This window comes from Carettochelys insculpta, chromosome 3, assembly GCF_033958435.1.
Source record: "Carettochelys insculpta isolate YL-2023 chromosome 3, ASM3395843v1, whole genome shotgun sequence".
Taxonomy (NCBI): Eukaryota; Metazoa; Chordata; order Testudines; family Carettochelyidae; genus Carettochelys; species Carettochelys insculpta.
In genome coordinates, this window is record NC_134139.1 from 31,063,009 (window position 1) to 31,082,855 (window position 19,847).

At 45.4% G+C, this 19,847-nt stretch overlaps 1 protein-coding gene across 1 annotated transcript in view; it reads left to right on the forward strand.

Annotated features, from left to right (window-relative positions):
• The window catches only part of FSHR (follicle stimulating hormone receptor), a 124,288-nt gene that overhangs the window by 43,701 nt on the left and 60,740 nt on the right, over positions 1–19,847 (forward strand). The window contains exon 2 of the mRNA XM_074988510.1: positions 1,711–1,782. Within this exon, the coding sequence (XP_074844611.1) occupies positions 1,711–1,782 (72 nt within the window). The remainder of the gene's footprint in view (positions 1–1,710; positions 1,783–19,847) is intronic.

Below are 19,847 nucleotides of genomic sequence, written 5' to 3' on the forward strand. Positions count from 1 at the left end.
CGTCGAAGTAGGGACCGTGTAGACGATCCGCGTCCCGCAACGTCGAAATTGCCGGGTCCTCCATAGTGGCCATCAGCTGGGGGGTTGAGAGATGCTCTCTCTCCAGCCCCTGCGGGGCTCTATGGTCACCGTGGGCAGCAGCCCTTAGCCCAGGGTTTCTGGCTGCTGCTGGAGCAGCTGGGGATCCATGCTGCATGCACAGGGTCTGCAACCAGTTGTCGGCTCTGTGTATCTTGTGTTGTTTAGTGCAACTGTGTCTGGGAGGGGCCCTTTAAGGGAGCGGCTTGCTGTTGAGTCCGCCCTGTGACCCTGTCTGCAGCTGTGCCTGGCACCCTTATTTCGATGTGTGCTACTTTGGCGTGTAGACGTACCCTCGCAGCGCCTATTTCGATGTGGTGCCGCGCAACGTCGAAGTTGAACATCGACGTTGCCAGCCCTGGAGGACGTGTAGACGTTATTCATCGAAATAGCCTATTTCGATGTTGGCTTCACGTGTAGACGTAGCCATAGTCACTTCCAGAGAGTTCATACACACAAAGGTGAGCGCTGCCCAAAGCCCTCACCCCACCCCTGAGCTCCCCACTCAAAGGCTTCCTGCTGCTGAGGTGTAGGCGTGGGGCAGTGGCCTATGACAGCCCCAGCAGCAGTCAGCGTGAGTGGCCTAGGAATGGGACAGAGCAAGAACAGTCAGTATCAGTAAAAAAAGGCCATTTTTTTTCCTTTTATAGCCAGTATCTTTGTACCGGAAAGGGTTTGAGTGTGATTTCTGTTTCCACAGCAGCTGTAAAAATAAGGATAAACTCCTTGACCAACACACTATATATGTGGCCCATTCCCACCACATCACAGTTTCTTGTCCAGGCTTCTAAAGCATAACAACATGCCAGATAGTATTATGTAACCTGAGAAGCAGGTAATTTCAGCAAAATGAATTCTTTGTTTTTTATCTCTACTGTAACGTATCCAACTCACCACTACAGCACCTCCTGCTCATTATCCTCAGAATTAGCTCCCTCATCAGGAGGGCACCCACTTCTGGCTGGTGTGTCACCCATTGTCACTCTGCTCTCTCTTTCTGCACACTCCAGTCTGAAACCACATCACTCCCAGTTTTCAGAGCATCCTCTTCAGGCAAGCGGTGCCCACTAGCAGTTTCTTGCTCCCCGCCTCCTTTGGGAGCATCAGATCTCCTCAGTCCTACACCTGTCATTGTGGCCAGGGTCTAGCCCCTCACTTTAGGGGCAAGCTGCAGTCTGTATTGACCACTGTCCTTGGTGTCAAGGGTTAGTGCAACTGGGGATGAAAGAGACCCATTGTGCCAGTGACCCATAGAACCACTCACAGTGCATAAGGTGAGACTTATCAGTGTTTCCTCCACTACCACATGCAGGTGGGTCAGAAAGGGCAGCAGGGGATAGGGAATGTCTCCATCCCCTGCCTGACAATCCATTGGCCATCATAGCTTCCCCCATTATGGACCCAGAACTGTTTACTCCCTGGCAAAGACGTGGGAAGACCAAAAAGGAAATTCTGATTCATTGAGTGACATTCTGCCTCTTTGGGTGCTCCAATTGCAGAAATATTCAGGGCAAAGATCTCTGCCTCTGTGTTTCTGCCAGCCATAGGACACTGGACCCACAATCCTCACTGGGCCACTGGGCAAAATTGTGAAATACATAATAAATAATCATGAATTTTCTTTATTTGCAGGAGATTTGTCCTCACCAAGGTGAGAATCATTGCAAAAGGAGCTTTCTCAGGACTTGGTGACCTAGAGAAAATGTACGTATTGCCTCCACTAGGAACCAAATGGTTTTATTTTAAACAGAGATTTGGGGTTGTAGATCCTTTTACTTTCCTGTTCTGTAAGCAAGTCACTAACTCACTGCACTGCCAAAATATATTTTTGATCTAATTACAGATTTGTGAAAAATTGAAACAATAAAAAAAGATAAGCCAACATTCCAAAACATTGTCACAAATACATCCACAAGAAATAGTGTTTGGGCAAGGGTTGAGATCAGCACGCAGTGTCAGCATAATTTTCAAATAAAATGTCATAGCAAAACTGCATGGGAATCTGAACAGCCTAAGAATTCTGTGTTTCAGTATGTCAGCTCAGGACCAGCAAGAAGAACATCTCCATTCAGAACTATGGGCCATCCCATATCCATTTCACCAGTGAACATTTCTGCTAGTTTGCTGTATGTTTTATGGAAAGGAAGGGGAGTTACTGAGTTGGGCTGACGTTTTACAAAGCCACCTACCAGATTGAGACATCCATTTCCTATTAATTGTAGTGTTCAGATACTGTGATGAGTAAGTAGATTTAATTACAGAGGGTTTGAGCTATTATTAATCATTATGATTAATTATGGGTGTCACCAGAAAACAGATATGTAATGCACCCATTCCTGTACTATGCCTGGGACACAGCCTTGTTCTGAGTGCTCCGCAACCAATGGAGGAAAAACAAGTAGTCTGTCCAATTTTTCTCTGCAACAGAAAGTCATAGACTCATCTCTTTCAGACTAGAAAGAACTCTTGTAATAATCTGCTGTGTTTCCTTACTTCACTCCTGGCCCCAGCTCCAGTATGCTGCGTGCAACATTTTGTTTTCTTTTATTGAGGCTAAATCCCAATAGTATTGTTTCATTTGCCCAATTCAATAAGCATCACAAAGACTTATAATGGCAGACTTCCAGGTTCACTGAGGCACTTAAGCACCTGCTTACCTCTAAGCATGTGGGTGGTACAACCCCAATGCAGCAAAACTCTTAAAAAATATGTTTAGTGTTAATTGCATTTTTGTCCCATTGGAAGCAAAGAAAAAAAAGACTTTTTGACTGGCAGTTGTAAATTTTCTGTTGCAAATTCTAATGTGACTTGAGATCCTTAGCACAATAATGTGTTTGATTTTGATTAAATGTTTTCCCTTCTTATTCACAATTATTCTTATTCTTATTCACAACTCTCAGATGAAGTCAGTGTAAAAGCTTCCATTCACCTCATGCTCTTAGACTGGGCTCTTCACCCTAATTACATTTTTCTTTTAAAAGAAGATGAAATGATGAATTGACTTTTCAACTGGGCAGCAATTGCCTCTCTATAACAATCCACCAGTGAAGCCTCAGCTAGGAACTGGTGTAGGGACTAACTCTGAGGCCGTGTCTACATTAGCCAAAAACTTCAAAATGGCCATGTAAATGGTCATTTTGAAATTTACTAATGAAGCGCTGAGATACATATTCAGTGCCTCATTAGCATGCGGGCAGCCTCAGCACTTCGAAATTGACACGGCTCGCTGCCACATGGCTCGTCCAGACGGGGCTCCTTTTCGAAAGGACCCCAGCTACTTCAAAGTCCCCTTATTCCCATCTGCTCATAGGAATAAGGGGACTTCAAAGTAGGTGGGGTCCTTTCGAAAAGGAGCCCTGTCTGGACGAGCCGCGCAGCAGCGAGCTGCGTCAATTTCGAAGTGCCTCGGCCTCCCGCATGCTAATGAGGCGCTGAATATGTATTTCAGTGCTTCATTAGTAAACTTCAAAATGGCCATTTTCATGGCCATTTCAAAGTTTAAGGCTAGTGTAGACATGGCCTAAGAGTAATAGTGTAGGCCGGAGTCTGTGGTCCATTCATGTAGTGTTCTCTCTTTTTGCGCTGCTCGTGTGCATGCCGGTTAGTGGCAGAAGTGCTTTTGTGGAAGTAAACATCTGTGCAATAGGTCCCCAACACAGACCATCAGGACATTTCAACCAAAGTCACTGAACAGCGGTCACATAGTGATAACTTTCAATCATAAACAAAATGGGCTGAATTTGAACCAACACAGTTTGTCCCCTCTCACTTGTAATGTGAAACTACCACCATGCTGGGGTACCTGACTACAGCTCTGTAGTTCCTACCATGATTAAAACACTGTTTGACCTTTAAGCTTAGATGAGGTCCTGATTGGTGTTTACATTTGTGGTTCAGAACACAGTTAAAACACAGTTTGGTCTACCTACACTGCAAGACCAAGCCATGTTTGCAAAAAAGCAAGCGTCATTCTGGGACGCATTAACACAAGCATTGTAAGCAAAACACAAGACATAATTTGTCCTCTCTAGTCTGTGCTGATTAGGGCTCACTTAGAGTATTGTGCACAGTTCTGGGCACCACATTTCAGGAAAGGGGAGGAGAAATTGAAGACAGTCCAGAGAAGAGCAACAAAAGTATTAAAGATCCAGAAAGCATGAGCTATGAGGGAAGACTGAAGGAATTGGGTTGTTTAGTGTGGAAAAGAGAAGACTGAGTCCCTTCATGATAACAGCTTCCAAGCACCTCAAAGGGTGTTACAAGGAGGAAGGAGAAAAAATGTTCTCCTTAACCTCTGATGATAGGACAAGAAGCAATGGGCTTAAATTGCAGCATGTCAGGTTTAGTTTGGACATTATGAAAAACTTCCTACCTGTCAGGAGGGTTGAGCACTGGAATTAATTTCCTGGGGAGGTTGTGGAATGTCCCTCATTAGAGATATATAAGAGCAGGTTACACAAACATTTGTCAGGGATGATCTAGATAAGGGCTGGGCAAAATTAACCCAAGCTGCTGGATCTAGCCCATGGGAGCCTCAGCTGGCTCCCTGCCTGCTCTGCCCTCAATTCCATTCTCAGAAAAGATGGCTGTGGGGCTCTGTGAATGCTGCAAGCCCAGGGGACAGAAGAGAGGCTTCTCACACTGCCTCCACTACCAGCAAAATCTTGCTGTTCCCATTGGCTGGTTTCTGGCCAATAAGAGCCGCCTGTTTGCAGGACAGGCAGCATGTGACTTGCCCCTGTCCCCACCTCGAGTCTCGCAGTGTTTGGTTCAGAGCAGCACACATGGCCCCTGCACCTGCTGTGAGTGGTTGTGGGGAGCATGGAAGCCAGGGACACTGGCTAAGGAACCTGCTGGGCTGCTGGCTACGAGCTGCACGAGGCAGCCTGCCTCTGTCCCCAGAGCCCCTTCCACCTCCTCAACCCTCCGCACCACCACTCCCGCAAGTATATTCCTTCCCAGACACTGAACCACCTCCTACATCCCTCCTCAAGGTCACAAACCCCTCCCAGACCTCAGTCCCCCAGGTTCCCTACCATTGATCAAGGCCCAAATCCCTGCACCCCTTCCTTCACTCCTAACCCAGGTCACTGCCCCCGCCCAGACCGTGAATTCCTTCCTAAACCCTTCCTCTAAGTCACTAACCCCGTCCAGACCCTGCATTCCCTCCTAAAACCTTCCTCCAGGTCACTGCCTCTGCCCGGACCCTGAATTCCCTCTTAAACCCTTCCTCCAGGTCATAACCCGCTCCTAGAACCTGCACCCAGTTTGGGTGAAGTGTGGGGTTGTGATCTGATTCTGAGCATACCACTCCATGATTATGTCTACACTAGCGCAAATCTTCGAAATGGCCATGCAAATGGCCATTTGGAAGATTACTAATGAGGCGCTGAAATGCATATTCAGTACCTCATTAACATACTGCCAGCTGCGGCTCTTCGAAATTGCTGCTTTTCACTGCCACATGGCTCATCCAGACAGGGGTCCTTTTCAAAAGGACCCTGCCAACTTCGAATTCCTCTTACTCCTATCTGCTGCTAGGAATAAGGGGATCTCGAAGTTTCCGAAATGAGAAAAACAGGGAACTGAGGAAATTGTGTACATACAATGTTGCAGAAGAAAAATGCCCTTGAGACTCAGTACCAGAGATTCCATAGCACTGCCGCACCAGATCTACACACAAAAGGAGCCAGTAATGCCTACATGGGGCCCCACAAATATATTTGGCACCAGGCCCACAGAATGTTAATCCGGCGCTGCATCTAGTCAGTAGGAATTTGTCTGTTTCCTTAAACTCCTGTATGAGTGCTGCCGCTGACCTGGGTGCTTTATCAACTGTTTACTTAACGTGGGCTGGAAAGCTGTGGTTGAAAAGCTTTGGTTCAAAATACTATTGATCTTATCCAAAATGTCTTTTGCGGATGGACTAGAAAGAGAAAATCCAAAGAATATAAGAGAAGGTTCCCATTGCAGGGTTGTCTCTAGAAACTTTACTCATGTTTCCATGATAGGGGTTCTGAATGCAGAGGTGATACAGATGACTAATCTAACCTCCATACCATAGCTGTTGATATGTGGTTAGGTCTAATGCTAAGTAGTTGACCTGAAGCTGGGGGGAAACAGTGCTGGGTAGTTAGACTTTTGAGTAGTGTGCTTGTGCTTGTGCTTGTTTGCGTTTTCTGCAAGTTGGAGATGTACTGAACTCTCTAAACACATACTCTATGTAAATAACTTAAGAGTATTTAATATAAGCTGTCTGGGGTGATACAATTTAATGTTCACTTTAATGTGATGAGGAAGAACAGAAACTACAGCAGAGGTGATTGAATAGGCTTTATAATTCCAGGAAATAAGCAAATGACCCTTTTTACAAAATGAGTAACAGAAATGTCATGTCAGTGACATTTACAAGCCTCAAAGTGAAATGACAAAGCTTATCATGAGTACCACTTTAAAAAAATACCATATGGGGAGTTATTTGACTTTATTAGTAAAGGCACAAGTACCAGGCTTCAAATGAAGAGGATATTCCAAAGTACAGCAATGGTTGTTGGGTTTTGTTTGTTTGTCTGTTTGTTTGTTTGTTTCTGAGATCCTGTTTAGGGGCATATTTAAATGTCCCTGGAGGACACATATAAGTGTCCCTGGAGGCCTAGGAGGAAGACACTCAGAGAAGCTGGATAATTCTATTTAGTTCAGAGAAGAAGCCCTGTTAGTCTGTATCTTCAAAAACAACAAGAAGTCCTGTGGCACCTCATAGACTAACAGATATTTTGGAGCATAAGCTTTCATGGGCAGGAAGATGCATCTGATGAAGCGAGTCTTTGCCCACGAAAGCTTATGCTCCAAAATATCTGTTAGTCTATAAGGTGCCGTAGGACTTCTTGTTGTTTAGGAATTCTATGTAGGTGTATCTTTGTTTGGAGGAAGAGACATTGTGATCAACTCTCTCTGCTGTGATATTGAGGGGTCATGATTTCCTTATCCCATGCAGGCCCAAACCAGCATCTGTGACGCTGTCTCTGGGTACCCAGCACAGTGGGTTACATTGTTGGTCTCCTGCCTCCCGTGAGGTGAGAGAATGCATGAGAGGTCATGGTTGTGTTTACCTGGGTGTCATGCAAGCAGGACTTATAATGCTTTACTTGCATGTGAACTCCAGCAGACAAGTGACTATACATCCTTTTAGTGTGACAGAAACTTTTCCATCAACCCTGCAATATTAATGACCAGTGTAACTTGTCGTTCATTAAAGACTTCACACAGTGTTCTTCATAGATGAATACTGCAGCAGTGTGCCAGGTGTAGTCAGTTTGTCAGGCTTGTCAGGCATTTCTGTCATGGACTAGCAAACCCTTTCCCAGCTGGCATCATTGGGTCTCGGTGCTACAGCTTCATTCGTTCATCAGACATGATCCTTTGAGAATTCGTAGCTCCGCTTTTGTAAGACTAATGCTGAAGCATAATGTTCTGTTTCACCACCCACTCTCTGACCTATGCTGGAATGAAAAACTCGTCCTCTTTTACTCAGTCCAAGAAACATTCACCCTGGTGTGTGACTGTGTTCTGTGGCTACATGTTGATAAGGAAAAAAAGGCTTTATAAAGGTTGTTGGGGGGCAGGACTTTTTTAATGATTTTAGGGAAATTTTCAGAAGTCCATGAATGATTTAGGAATATAGACTAACAGAAATTTTGGAGCATAGGTTTTCATGGGCAAAGACCCGCTTCATCAGATGCATGAGTGGGGGTGGTGGTTTCAGAGGAGTATTTAAAGAATGGGGTCCCAGAAAAAGGGAGGGCCAGAGCTGACAAGGTCTATTCAGCAAGGTGGAAATGGCCCATTATCAACAGTACTTATCAAAAGAGGAAAAAAACAAGTCAGATCAGACAGGAGGATATGAGCCATTGTCAGAGTCTAATGGGGAGATCTTAACACCCAGGGCAGAGAAGCTGCTTTTGTAAGCTGCAAGTCACTCCCAGTCCCTGTTTAATCTATGATTAAATGGAGTCAAATTTGCAAATAAATTGCAGCTCAGAGATTTTTCTCTCCAGGGAGACTGAAGTGTTCCCCCACAGGCTTCTGTACATTACCATTCCTGATGTCTGATTTATGTCCATTTATTCTTTGACGGAGAGACTGTCCAGTTTGGCCAATGTAAATTGCAGTGGGGCATTGCTGGTGCATGAGGGCATATATTATATTAGTAGATGTGCAGGAAAGGAGCCCTTGATGGTATGGTTGTCTTTAGGTTGATGGGTTGCAGATCACTGATGACATGCTAGAGAGGCCTTAGTTGGGGGCTGTATGTGATAGTCTGTGGTGTTCTCTTGTTTTCCTTGTGAGGCCTGTCTTGTAGCACAGAACTATATCAAGTTTGTGGGGGTGATGGGGCAGAAAGAGAGTCCTTGAGAAAGGGCATATTCTTCTGCTGGGCTGAGTGTGTAGTTGGATAGATTTACAATATTGCTGAGTGAGTTAAGGGTACCACTACTGTAGCCCCATGTGGAAAGTAGGAGTTTAGATAGTTTGCAGAGCCAGACGGTATCCAGAAGCCACCTGCTAAAGCCTCTCCAACGCATCATCAGTGATCTGCAACCCATCCTGAACAATGATCTTTCACTCTCAAAGACCTTGGGAGGCAGGCCTGTCCTCGCCTATAGACAGCCTGCCAACCTTAAACAAATCCTCACCAGCCACTACAAATCACAAACCAGCAGCTATAGACCTGGGACCAGCCCCTGCAATGGTCCTTACTGCCAGCTCTGCTCACGTATCTACACCAGTGACATCATCATAGGACCTAACATCAACCATATCATCAGGGGCTCCTTTACCTGCATATCTACTAATATAATATATGCCATCATGCGTCAGCAACGCCCCACTACAATTTACTTTGGCCAAACTGGACAGTCTCTCCATAAAAGAATAAATGGACATAAATCAGACATCAGGAACAGTAATGTACAGAAGCCTGTGGGGGAACACTTCAATCTCCCTGGACACTCAGTAGCAGATTTAAGGGTGGCAGTCCTGAAACAAAGAAATTTCAAAAATCAAATGGCGAGAGAAATCTCTGAGCTGCAATTTATTTGCAAATGTGACTCCATTAACCAAGGATTAAACAGAGACCGGGAGTGGCTCGCAACTTACAAAGGCAGCTTCTCTGCCCTGGGTGTTAAGATCTCCCCATTAGACTCCGACAATGGCTCATATCCACTATCCGATCTGACCTGTTTTTCCCTCTTTTGACACCTACTGTTGGGCCATATCCACCTTGCTGAATAGACCTTGTCAGTTCTGGCCCTCCCTTTTTCTGGGCCCCCATTCTTTAAATATTCCTCTGAAACCACCCCCACCCCCAATCATGCATCTGATGAAGCGGGTCTTTGCCCACAAAAGCTTATGCTCCAAAATTTCTGTTAGTCTATAAGGTGCCACAAGATTCCTTGTTGTTCTCGAAGCTACAGACTAACACGGCTACCTCTCTGATGGATTATAATGGGAGTTGTACACCTAAATCATGAAAACTTCAGAGCTTAAGGAAGCTGCCAGATTAGAAGTCCAGAAGATTGAAGCCCACCTGTCTATAGGACAGAGAGTAGAAATACAAGCACCAGTTTCCCTTCAGCTCCCCACTAATGTCCTTCACCTGTATTCTAGAGGGATCAGCTATGGATAAGAGGCTAATTTGGTCAATAGACCTAATTCAGCACTTTAATTTCTCTGCTGAGACCACCAGCAAAGTTACAATTAGTGCCACATCTAGTTGTGATGTTCATTGAGCTACTAGGAACAAGACATGATTGAAACCGCCAACTAATGTTATATAAGGCGACCAAGCAGCTGTATAGATCTAAGAATATTTAAGTCATTTCCATCCTAGCTAAACATTGAGCTATCCAGTCTCTCATGCATGTTTATTCCACAAGATCCCAATCCCAAATTCACTGACTGGAGGACTGTTCCCACTGATGTTAGTGGGCTGTGGATTAGACTTGGTTGCATCTTTTGATTAAAAAAATGGTCTAAAGCCAAGTGATTGGTGAATCAAGGCATTAAATGGCAAGTTTCATGGAGACAATGTGCCTACTTATGTGTACAAAGTTATGCACACACAGGCAGGCCGAGAGAATTCCCAGGGACAAGGTTGGAGGCCGGTGCTCCTGGAAGGAGAAGGATCTCTCAGAAAAGGGGCGGGGCTGGGCCAGCCAGCCCTCAGCATCACCCAAAGTACATCACACCCTTGCCAGCCTTCAACCCATTGGGAGTGCCCTGTGCAGCACTCCAAAAGCAATTTAAAGGGCCCAGGGCTCCAGCCACTGCCACTGCTGCAGTAGTGGCAGCCCGGAGCCTTGGATCCTTTTGAATCACCAGGCTCTAGGGCAGCTTCCCCTTTTCCCTTCCTCCTCCTCCTCCAACAGCAGCCTGGGAACATGCTGAACTACCTTGCTGGATCTGACTCTCGAACTCCCTAGTTGTAAGCATTTCTACGTTGGCTGTAAAACACTCGCCATGGCTGGAACTTGATGCTGAGGATAGAATCACTAGCAGTAAGGTCTTTTCTCTTCTGGTTATTTATCTAGCATTCTTGTTACAAAGATCGTCAGTTGCAATCCCTCCCAAAAGGGTGGGGAGCAAGAAAGCCACTAGCCCGGCCTCCCTCTACACCCAGTATCAAAGCTGGCAGGTCCCAGAGAAAAGCTTGTTGCCAATGAGTGAGTGGTGTGGCACATGCATTCCCATTTGTGCATATGCGGTGATGCAGCTTCACAGAAACCTGGTATGGGCTGATACTTAGTGCCACAATCCTGCACTAAATTTAGTGTCATATGTCCCAAATCAGGGACAGAATTTAAATCATCAGGCAAGGAGGGGCGGCATGGGTCTGGTCTTGCCAAGAATGCTTCCATTTTGGACACAAGTGGCCAGACCTTTTATTTGCCTGTTGGAATGCATTGTGTATCACATCTTTTGCTATTGATGGGGTAGAGAAGAAAGAAAACAGTAATTTGACTTATTTGAGAGGACTTGTTTAAAACATGAACTTAACAGAGTCCCCTGGAAACTGGCTACAGATAGCAGAGACCTTCTGGACCACTATGGTCGCTCTGAATGAGGCTACAGTCTTGAAAAAAGGCAACATATGTATTTGCATGAGCTGATGTGATATATCAGGTAAATGGACATCCACAGAAGTATTAAACACCACAGAGTGTAAGGAAGAGAAGATATAAATGGCATTCATAGCAAAATACATAACAATCATGGTTTTCACAATAAATATTCAAGGGTGTAACACCATGTATATTATATTCTAGTTTATCTGGTTGGAGGTTCTGTGGTAGTTATCTTGAGAATTGCTAGAGATGCAAATAAACCTGCTACTGTATTTATATCAGAGTATATATGCATTTTCTCTCGGGCAGCAGAGAGCTAAGCTTTTAAAGAAGTGAAGGTTCTTACATAAACCAACAAAAGTAAGAAAATCCAAACTTAAAACTGACAAGCCAGAGGCTGAATATATTATGTGTCTGATGTAATAGAGAACTTCTTATTCCTCATTCACCATCTCACAGGCAATGTAAGGCAGCAGTGACTGAAGATTATGACCATCTAATAAATATTTGATAACATGTGTGTCATGAAGAATTACAGGTTTTGGTCCTGTTCCTCATCATAGGATTCCACATCCCAAAAGATAGCATCCCAGCTGCAGTTTGAGTGGAGCGGTCAGCACAGAATGGATAGAAAGACTGGACATTCTCTTCTGACACCTAAATGGCACCATCTCCTCTAATCTCTAGAGATGATTTCTCTCATTCAGGCCTGTAGTTCAACAGCAAAACAATGTAAGGAAGCTTACATTGCCACTATGTAAATAAAAACACACATGCAGTGACTTGGTGTTTGTATTTGCTATTAGATAAACCATATCCTGTATTATGTGTGCACACACACAAAGAGGCAGATGATGGTAGAATTGCCACCTCTCTAACACTACACCCTACCCTGTGAAGCATCTTCCTAGGCTAGCTAGAAATGCTCCAGTCTCCCAAGGGTTCCACAGTATACTGTCAGTGGAAAATCTAGACAGAGATTCATTTTGCTCTGCATCTGAATGTAGCTGGATTTGGTTGATTTGAATTTCAATCAATGATAAATTCTCAAGGTGGGCTCACTACCCACAATGCTCTGCCTCTAGCCCCTGCAAATATCCATTTTCAGATCACTGTCCTAAGTTTTCTGCACATAAGAACACAGTGGGAAGGTTTTTATTTTAGTTGTTTATTGTCTGGGAATAAAGGCTATGTGCTGTAATCTAGATGTTATCAATACAGTAAGGTCTCAGAGTACGCAAACCCAAAGTACGTGACCCTGCTCTTACGCGGCTGAGTCCGATTCCTACAGTAAAGCCTGGAAATATGCGATTTCCAGTTACACTTAACTTGCCCCTCCCACCCCAGCCCTGGCTCAACCCCCTCCCCAGGCTCCACACAGCCCCGGCTTAGCCCCCACCTTCCAGCTCTGCTCCCCACCCCCGCCTCTGGCTGTAGCTCACCACCCCTCAGGTGCAACTCTGACTCAACCTCCCCGTCCCCAGTTCAACCCCACCTGCCAGCTCACCACCTGCAAGCAGCTCCGGCTCACCCATCCCTGCGTCCAGCTCTGGCTTCAGCTCACCACCCCTCATGTGTGGCCCTGGCTCAGCCCTCTCCCCTCCCCCGCCGCCCTGGTTCCAACTCCTCACACGTGGCCCCAGTTCCGTCTTCCTGCCCTGGTTCAACCCCCCCGCATGCAGGCCTCCAGTTCAACACCACCACCCTGGTTCAGCCCCCCCCACATGTGACTCTGGTTCTATCCTGCCACCCCAGCTCTACCCGCCCCCCACACACCTCCAGTTCAACAACACCACCCTGGTTCAAACCCCCACCCCCCCACACGCAACTCCAGTTCCATCTTCCCGCCCTGGTTCAATGCCCCCCCACACAGCTCCAGTTCCATCCTCCCACCCTGGTTCAACCCCCCCCCACCTCCAGTTCAATACCACCACCCTGGTTCAACCCCCCCCCACGCACACCTCCAGTTCAACACCACTGCCCTGGTTCAACGCCCCCCCCCACGCGACTCCAGTTCCATCCTCCCACCCTGGTTCAAACCCCCCCAGTGCATGGCTCTATTTCTACTCCCCCACCCTGGTTCAACCCCCTGCATGCAGCCACGCTTTAAAACCCCTGTGGCTCAGCTCACCAACCCTGTGCACAGCTCTGGCTTAACTACACCCCTTGCCCCCCTGCAGCCTAACCTACCCCAGGCTTAACCCCCTTCACTCTCGCCTCCCACAATCCCAACACACTGCCAGGCTTAACCCTCCCCTACTGCCCTCCCACCCCAGGACTTACTTTTATGTTGCTTCCCTGGCTGCAGAACATGTGTTCCACTGGGGAAAAAGCCAGACACCCACTTACACAAAATCCATGTTACGCGAGGGTGTGCTGAATGGAACCCTCACGTAACTCGAGGGTCTACTGTAATGAACTTGGGCTATTTATTTACAATTCTAACTTATAGAATACTTGTGCAGCAACACCACCTGGTAGTCTGCCTTTTCAAGCCCTCTGTGGGAGAGACCTTGAACTTTGTATTCCTCTCATCATTCCTCACAGACACTCAGAAAATTGCACTGTTTTTTAACTACCCCGGCAGTAACTCACATTTGGGCTACGTCTACACGTGAAGCCTACATCGAAGTAGCCTATTTCGATGTGGCGACATCGAAATAGGCTATTTCGATGAATAACGTCTACACGTCCTCCAGGGCTGGCAACGTCAATGTTCAACATCGACGTTGCGCAGCACCACATCGAAATAGGTGCAGTGAGGGAACGTCTACACGCCACAGTAGCACACATCGAAATAAGGGTGCCAGGCACAGCTGCAGACAGGGTCACAGGGCGGACTCAACAGCCAGCCGCTCCCTTAAAGGGCCCCTCCCAGACACACTTGCACTAAACAGCACAAGATACACAGAGCCGACAACGAGTTGCAGACCCTGTGCATGCAGCATGAATCCCCCGCTGCAGCAGCAGCAGCCAGAAGCCCTGGGCTAAGGGCTGCTGCACACGGTGACCATAGAGCCCCACACGGGCTGGAGAGACAGCGTCTCTCAACCCCCCAGCTGACGGCTGCCATGGAGGACCCCACAATTTCGACGTTGCGGGACGCGGATCGTCTACACGGTCCCTACTTCGACGTTGAACGTCTAAGTAGGGCGCTATTCCGATCCCCTCATGAGGTTAGCGACTTCAACATCTCGCCGCCTAACGTCGAAGTTAACTTCGAAATAGCGCCTGACGCATGTAGCCGCGACGGGCGCTATTTCGAAGTTAGTGCCGCTACTTCGAAGTAGCGTGCACGTGTAGACACAGCTTTGGTGTCCAAGTTAGTTCTTTACTTTAAAAATCTACTAGAAAATCCCAAATGGAATATTATGTTTATATTTGCATATGTAAATTAAAGTACATATTTCTTTTTGGTGTATTTTCATTTCATTGTGAAGTAACTATGATGATATATTTTGCTACTCTTTTCTACCTGGATAAAATATATTTAGAAAGAAATACAAATATATTTTACTGTTGCTTTCTTTTCTTTAACAAGAATGACCATTTTGTTTTAATTTATAGCAGCATCACGATTTAATTGACAGAAAAAAATTGAAGTGTGTTTCACAGAAGAATCATTCAGAAGTTCATTTATGATTCCTATTTTATGAACTTCCAGATTCCAAAACAGGTAGCCGTAATAGTGGAGACCCACCTTCCTGGGTGTATGGTGAATACTTTACAGGCTACCACTAACATGTCAAATAGTTCAGACTATTTGAATTCAGAAGAAAGAATCTTGTTTGTGTCAACTTCTTTTGTTCTTCAAATATCGCCAATGCTCTAAGTGTGTTTTTGGAAAGGGGTATGTGTGTATGCCCTTGCTAAGCAGCATATCGTAATTTACATTAGCTCAAAGATTTCTTCATGAACATTAGAAATTTTACGTGACACACGAAGTCCAGAAAATGAGATGGAGACTCAGAATTACCTAATCTAATTGTATTTTACATCTGCTAATGCAATTCACATCTTAAGCATGGCAAAGGATAGTATTGTAATGTTATCTTTCAAAATGCTGCTCTGGTCAAAATGACTGAATTTGTACCTTTTATGCATCTATCATTAACAATTCCAAACAATTCTGTGAATCATTCAGAATAAAGTATATTAAGTTAAAAGCAAAAGTGAATGTTGGTATAAGTTAAGGTTGAGAAACTGAGCACAAAAGTTCCACAAATTAAAATATGTTAAGTTTGTGAATTAGACATGGCCATAAAATGTGCTTTTTCTGTAATTTTTTTTCCATTTTTTCAGCACAAAATTGAACACTGAAAATATTTCCACTGAAAATCAAAATAATTTGATTTCTAAATATTGCCTCATACATGTTGTAGTTCTGATGTCTCATGATCCCATTTCATTTCTAGGACAGGTTCTCTAGTCATATCACATATCAGATGATGCACCACAGTCTCAGTGGTTTGAGCATGGGCCTGATAAACCCAGGGTTGTGAAGTGAATCCCTGAGGGGGCCATTTAGGGATCCAGGGCAAATAGATTAAAAAAAATCTGCCAGGGAGGTGATAGGTCCTGCTGTGAGTGGACGGGAGTGGACTTGATGACCTCTCAAGGTTCCTTGCAGTTCTAGGAGATAGGTATATCTCCCTTCATGCTGAGGGAAGGCAGTTGCTTCATGGAAGTCTTTGCCTTTAGTGCAAAGCTGGGGATAGCTGGTAAGTTGTGGCAATAGAGAAGAATGGAGACATAGAATCATATCATAGAATCATAGAAGAGTAGGACTGGAAGGGACCTTGAGAGGCCATTGAGTCCAGGCCCCTGCCCTCACGGCAGGACCAAGCACTTTCTAGACCATCCCTGAAAGCCATCTATCTAACCTCTTCTTAAATATCTCCAGTGATGGAGATTCTACCACCTCCCTTGGCAATTCATTCCAGTGTTTGATCACCCTGACATTTAGGAACTTTTTCCTAATGTCCAACCTGAACCTCCTCTGCTGCAATTTAAGTCCATTGCCTCTTGTTCTATCCTCAGAGGCATGGAAGAACAAGTTCCCTCCCTCTGCCTTATGACACCCTTTTAGATACCTGAAAACTGCTATCAAGTCCCCCCTCAATCTTCTCTTTTCCAAATTAAACAGCTCAATTCTTTCAGCCTTTCTTCATAGGTCATGTTCTCTAGACCTTTGATCATTCTCGTTGCTCTCCTCTGGACCCTCTCCAATTTCTCCACATCCTCCCTGAACTGCGGTGCCCAGAACTGGACACAATACTCCAGCTGAGGCCTAACCAGCACAGAGTAGAGCGGGAGAATGACTTCTAGTGTTTTGTTCACAACACACCTGTTAATGCATCCTAGAATCATGTTTGCTTTTTTTGCAACAGCATCACACTGTTGACTCCTATTTCGCTTTTGGTCCACTATAACCCCGAGATCCCTTTCTGCTGTACTCGTTCCTAGGCAGTCCTTTCCCATTCTGTATGTGTGACACTGATTGTTCCTTCCTAGATGGAGCACTTTGCATTTGTCCTTATTAAACTTCATCCTGTTTACCTCAGCCCATTTCTCCAGTTTATGCAGATCCTTTGGAATTATGACCCTATCCTCCAAAGAAGTTGCAACCCCTCCCAGCTTGGTATCATGTGCAAACTTAATAAGTGTACTTTCTATGTCAATATCTAAATCGTTAATGAAGATATTGAACAGAATCGGTCCTAAAACAGACCCCTGCGGAACCCCACTAGTTATACTTTTCCAGCAGGATTGAAAACCATTAATAACTACTCTCTGGGTACGGTTATCCAGCCAGTTGTTCACCCACCTTATAGTAGCCCCATCTAAGTTGTATTTGAGTAGTTTATTGATAAGTATATAATGTGAGACCGTGTCAAGTGCTTTACTGAAGTGTAGGTATATCACATTCACCGCTTCTCCCTTATCCACAAGGCTCGTTATTCTATCAAAGAAAGCTATTAGATTGGTTTGACATGATATGTTTTTAACAAAACCATGCTGGCTGTTCCCTAGCACCTTACCACCTTCCAACTGCTTGCAGATGATTTCTTTAATGACCTGCTCCATTATCTTTCCTGGCACAGAAGTTAAGCTGACTGGCCTGTAGTTTCCCGGGTTATTCTTGTTCCCCTTTTTATAAATGGGTACTATATTTGCCCTTTTCCAGTCTTCTGGAATCTCTCCCGTCTCCCATTATTTTCCAAAAATGATTGCTAAAGACTCAGATACCTCTTCTATCAGCTCCTTGAGGATTCTAGGGTGCATTTCATCAGGCCCTGGTGATTTGCAGACATCTAATTTTTCTAAGTAAATTTTAATTTGTTCTTTTTGTATTTCAACTTCTAAACCTACCCCTTTTTCACTAGCATTCTCTATGTCAGGCTTTCCTTCAGATTTCTCAGTGAAGACCAAAACAAAGAAATCATTAAACATCTCTGCCATTTCCAAATTCCCTGTTACTGTTTCTCTCTCGTCACTGACCAATGGCCCTACCCTCTCCTTGGTCTTCCTCTTGTTACCAATGTATTTGTAAAAAGCCTTCTTGTTTCCCTTTATGCTTGTAGCTAGCTTGAGCTCATTTTGTGCCTTAGCCTTTCTAATCTTGCTCCTGCATGCTTGTGTTGTTTGCCTATATTCATCCTTTGTAATTTGTCCTAGTTTCCATTTCTTATAAAATTCCTTTTTTAGTTTGAGATCATGCAAGATCTCCTGGTTAAGCCAAGGCAGTCTTTTGCCATGTTTTCTATCTTTCGTACGCAGTGGGATAGCTTGCTTTTGGGCCCTTAATAATGTCCCTTTGAAAAACTGCCAACTGTCCTCAGCCATTTTTCCCCTCAGTTTAGCTTCCCATGAGACCTTACCTACCAGCTGTCTGAGTTTACCAAAATCTGCCTTCCTGAAATCCATTATCTCTATTGTACTGTTTTCCCTTCTACCCTTCCTTAGAATTGTGAACTCTATGATTTCATGATCACTTTCACCCAAGCATCCTTCCACTTTCAAATTCTCAATAATTTCCTCCATATTTGTTAAAATAAAATCTAGAACAGCTTCCCCCCAGTAGGTTTTTCAACCTTTTGGAATAAAAAGTTGTCTGCAATGCAATCCAAGAATTTATTGGACAGTCTGTCCCCTGCTGTATTAGTTTCCCAACATATACCTGGATAGTTGAAGTCCCCCATCACCACCAAATTCTGGGCCCTGGATGATTTTGTTAGCTGTTTAAAGAAAGCCTCATCCACCTCTTCCACCTGGCTAGGGGGCCTGTAGTAGACTCCTAGTAGGACCTCATCCTTGTTTTTCACTCTTCTGAGTCTAACACAGAGACTTTCAACCCGTCCATCTCCTATGTCCATCTCCACCTCTGTCCAAGTGTGTACATTTTTAATATACAAGGCAACACCTCCTCCCTTCTTTCCCTGTCTGTCCTTCCTAAGCAGGCTGTACCCTTCAATACCAACATTCCAATCATGAGTATTATCCCACCAAGTTTCTGTGATGCCAATGATATCATAGTTGTATTTATTTATTAGTACTGCCAACTCTTCTTGTTTATTTCCCATACTTCTTGCATTTGTATATAGGCATCTCAGACATTGATTTGGTCTTGCCTCCCAGTTTTGCCCTGGCCCTCTTTTTACTCTCCCAGTGTAGCCCATACTCCCTCCCATTTCAAGTTCATCTCCCAGGTATCCATGCTCTCCACTTACCTGCAGGCTTTGCTCCCCTGCCCCCGTTGAACCTAGTTTAAAGCCCTCCTCACTAGGTTAGCCAGCCTGTGTCCGAATATGGTCTTCCCCCTCCTCGAAAGGTGAACGCCATCTCTGCCTAGCAGTCCTTCCCGGAAAAGGATCCCATGGTCAAAGAAACCAAAGCCTTCCTGGCGACACCATCTACGCAACCAAGCATTCACCTCCAGGATACACCTGTCACTGCCTGGGCCCCTACCTCTGACAGGCAGGATTGAAGAGAATACCACCTGCGCCCCAAACTCCCTAACCCATGCCCCCAGAGCCCTGAAGTCACTCTTGACCTGCTCAGCATCACACCTCGCAGTATCATTAGTGCCCACATGGATGAGAAGCATGGGACAGTAGTCAGAGGGCTGGATAATCCTCAACAATGCCTGCGTAACGTCTCGGATACAGGCTCCCAGCAGGCAGCACACCTCCTGAGAGGAAATGTCAGGGTAACAGATGGGCGCCTCCATCCCCCTCAGAAGAGAGTCTCCAACCACCACTACTCTATGTTTCCTTCTTTCAGGGGTGGCAGTAGACTTCCCAGCCTTGGGGGTATGAGGCTTCTCCTCTTCTGTATGGGGTAATTCTTGGTCTCCTGTATCAAGTACAGCATAACGGTTTTCCAGTACCACAGTGGGAGGGTTCTCAGCAGGGGTGGGACACTGCCTGCTGCGAGAAGTAACCCGCTGCCAGTGTCCACCCTGGTCCACCTCCTCCAGTGGTTTATCAGCTGTCCTGAGCACTGGGACAGTTACCTCCGCAGTCTCCACCTGAATACTACCCACGAACTGCTCATGGACTCGGATACTCCTCAACCTGGCCACCTCCTCCTGTAGCTCCCCCTCCTGCTGCCTGAGAGATTCCACCAGCAGGCACCTTCCATACT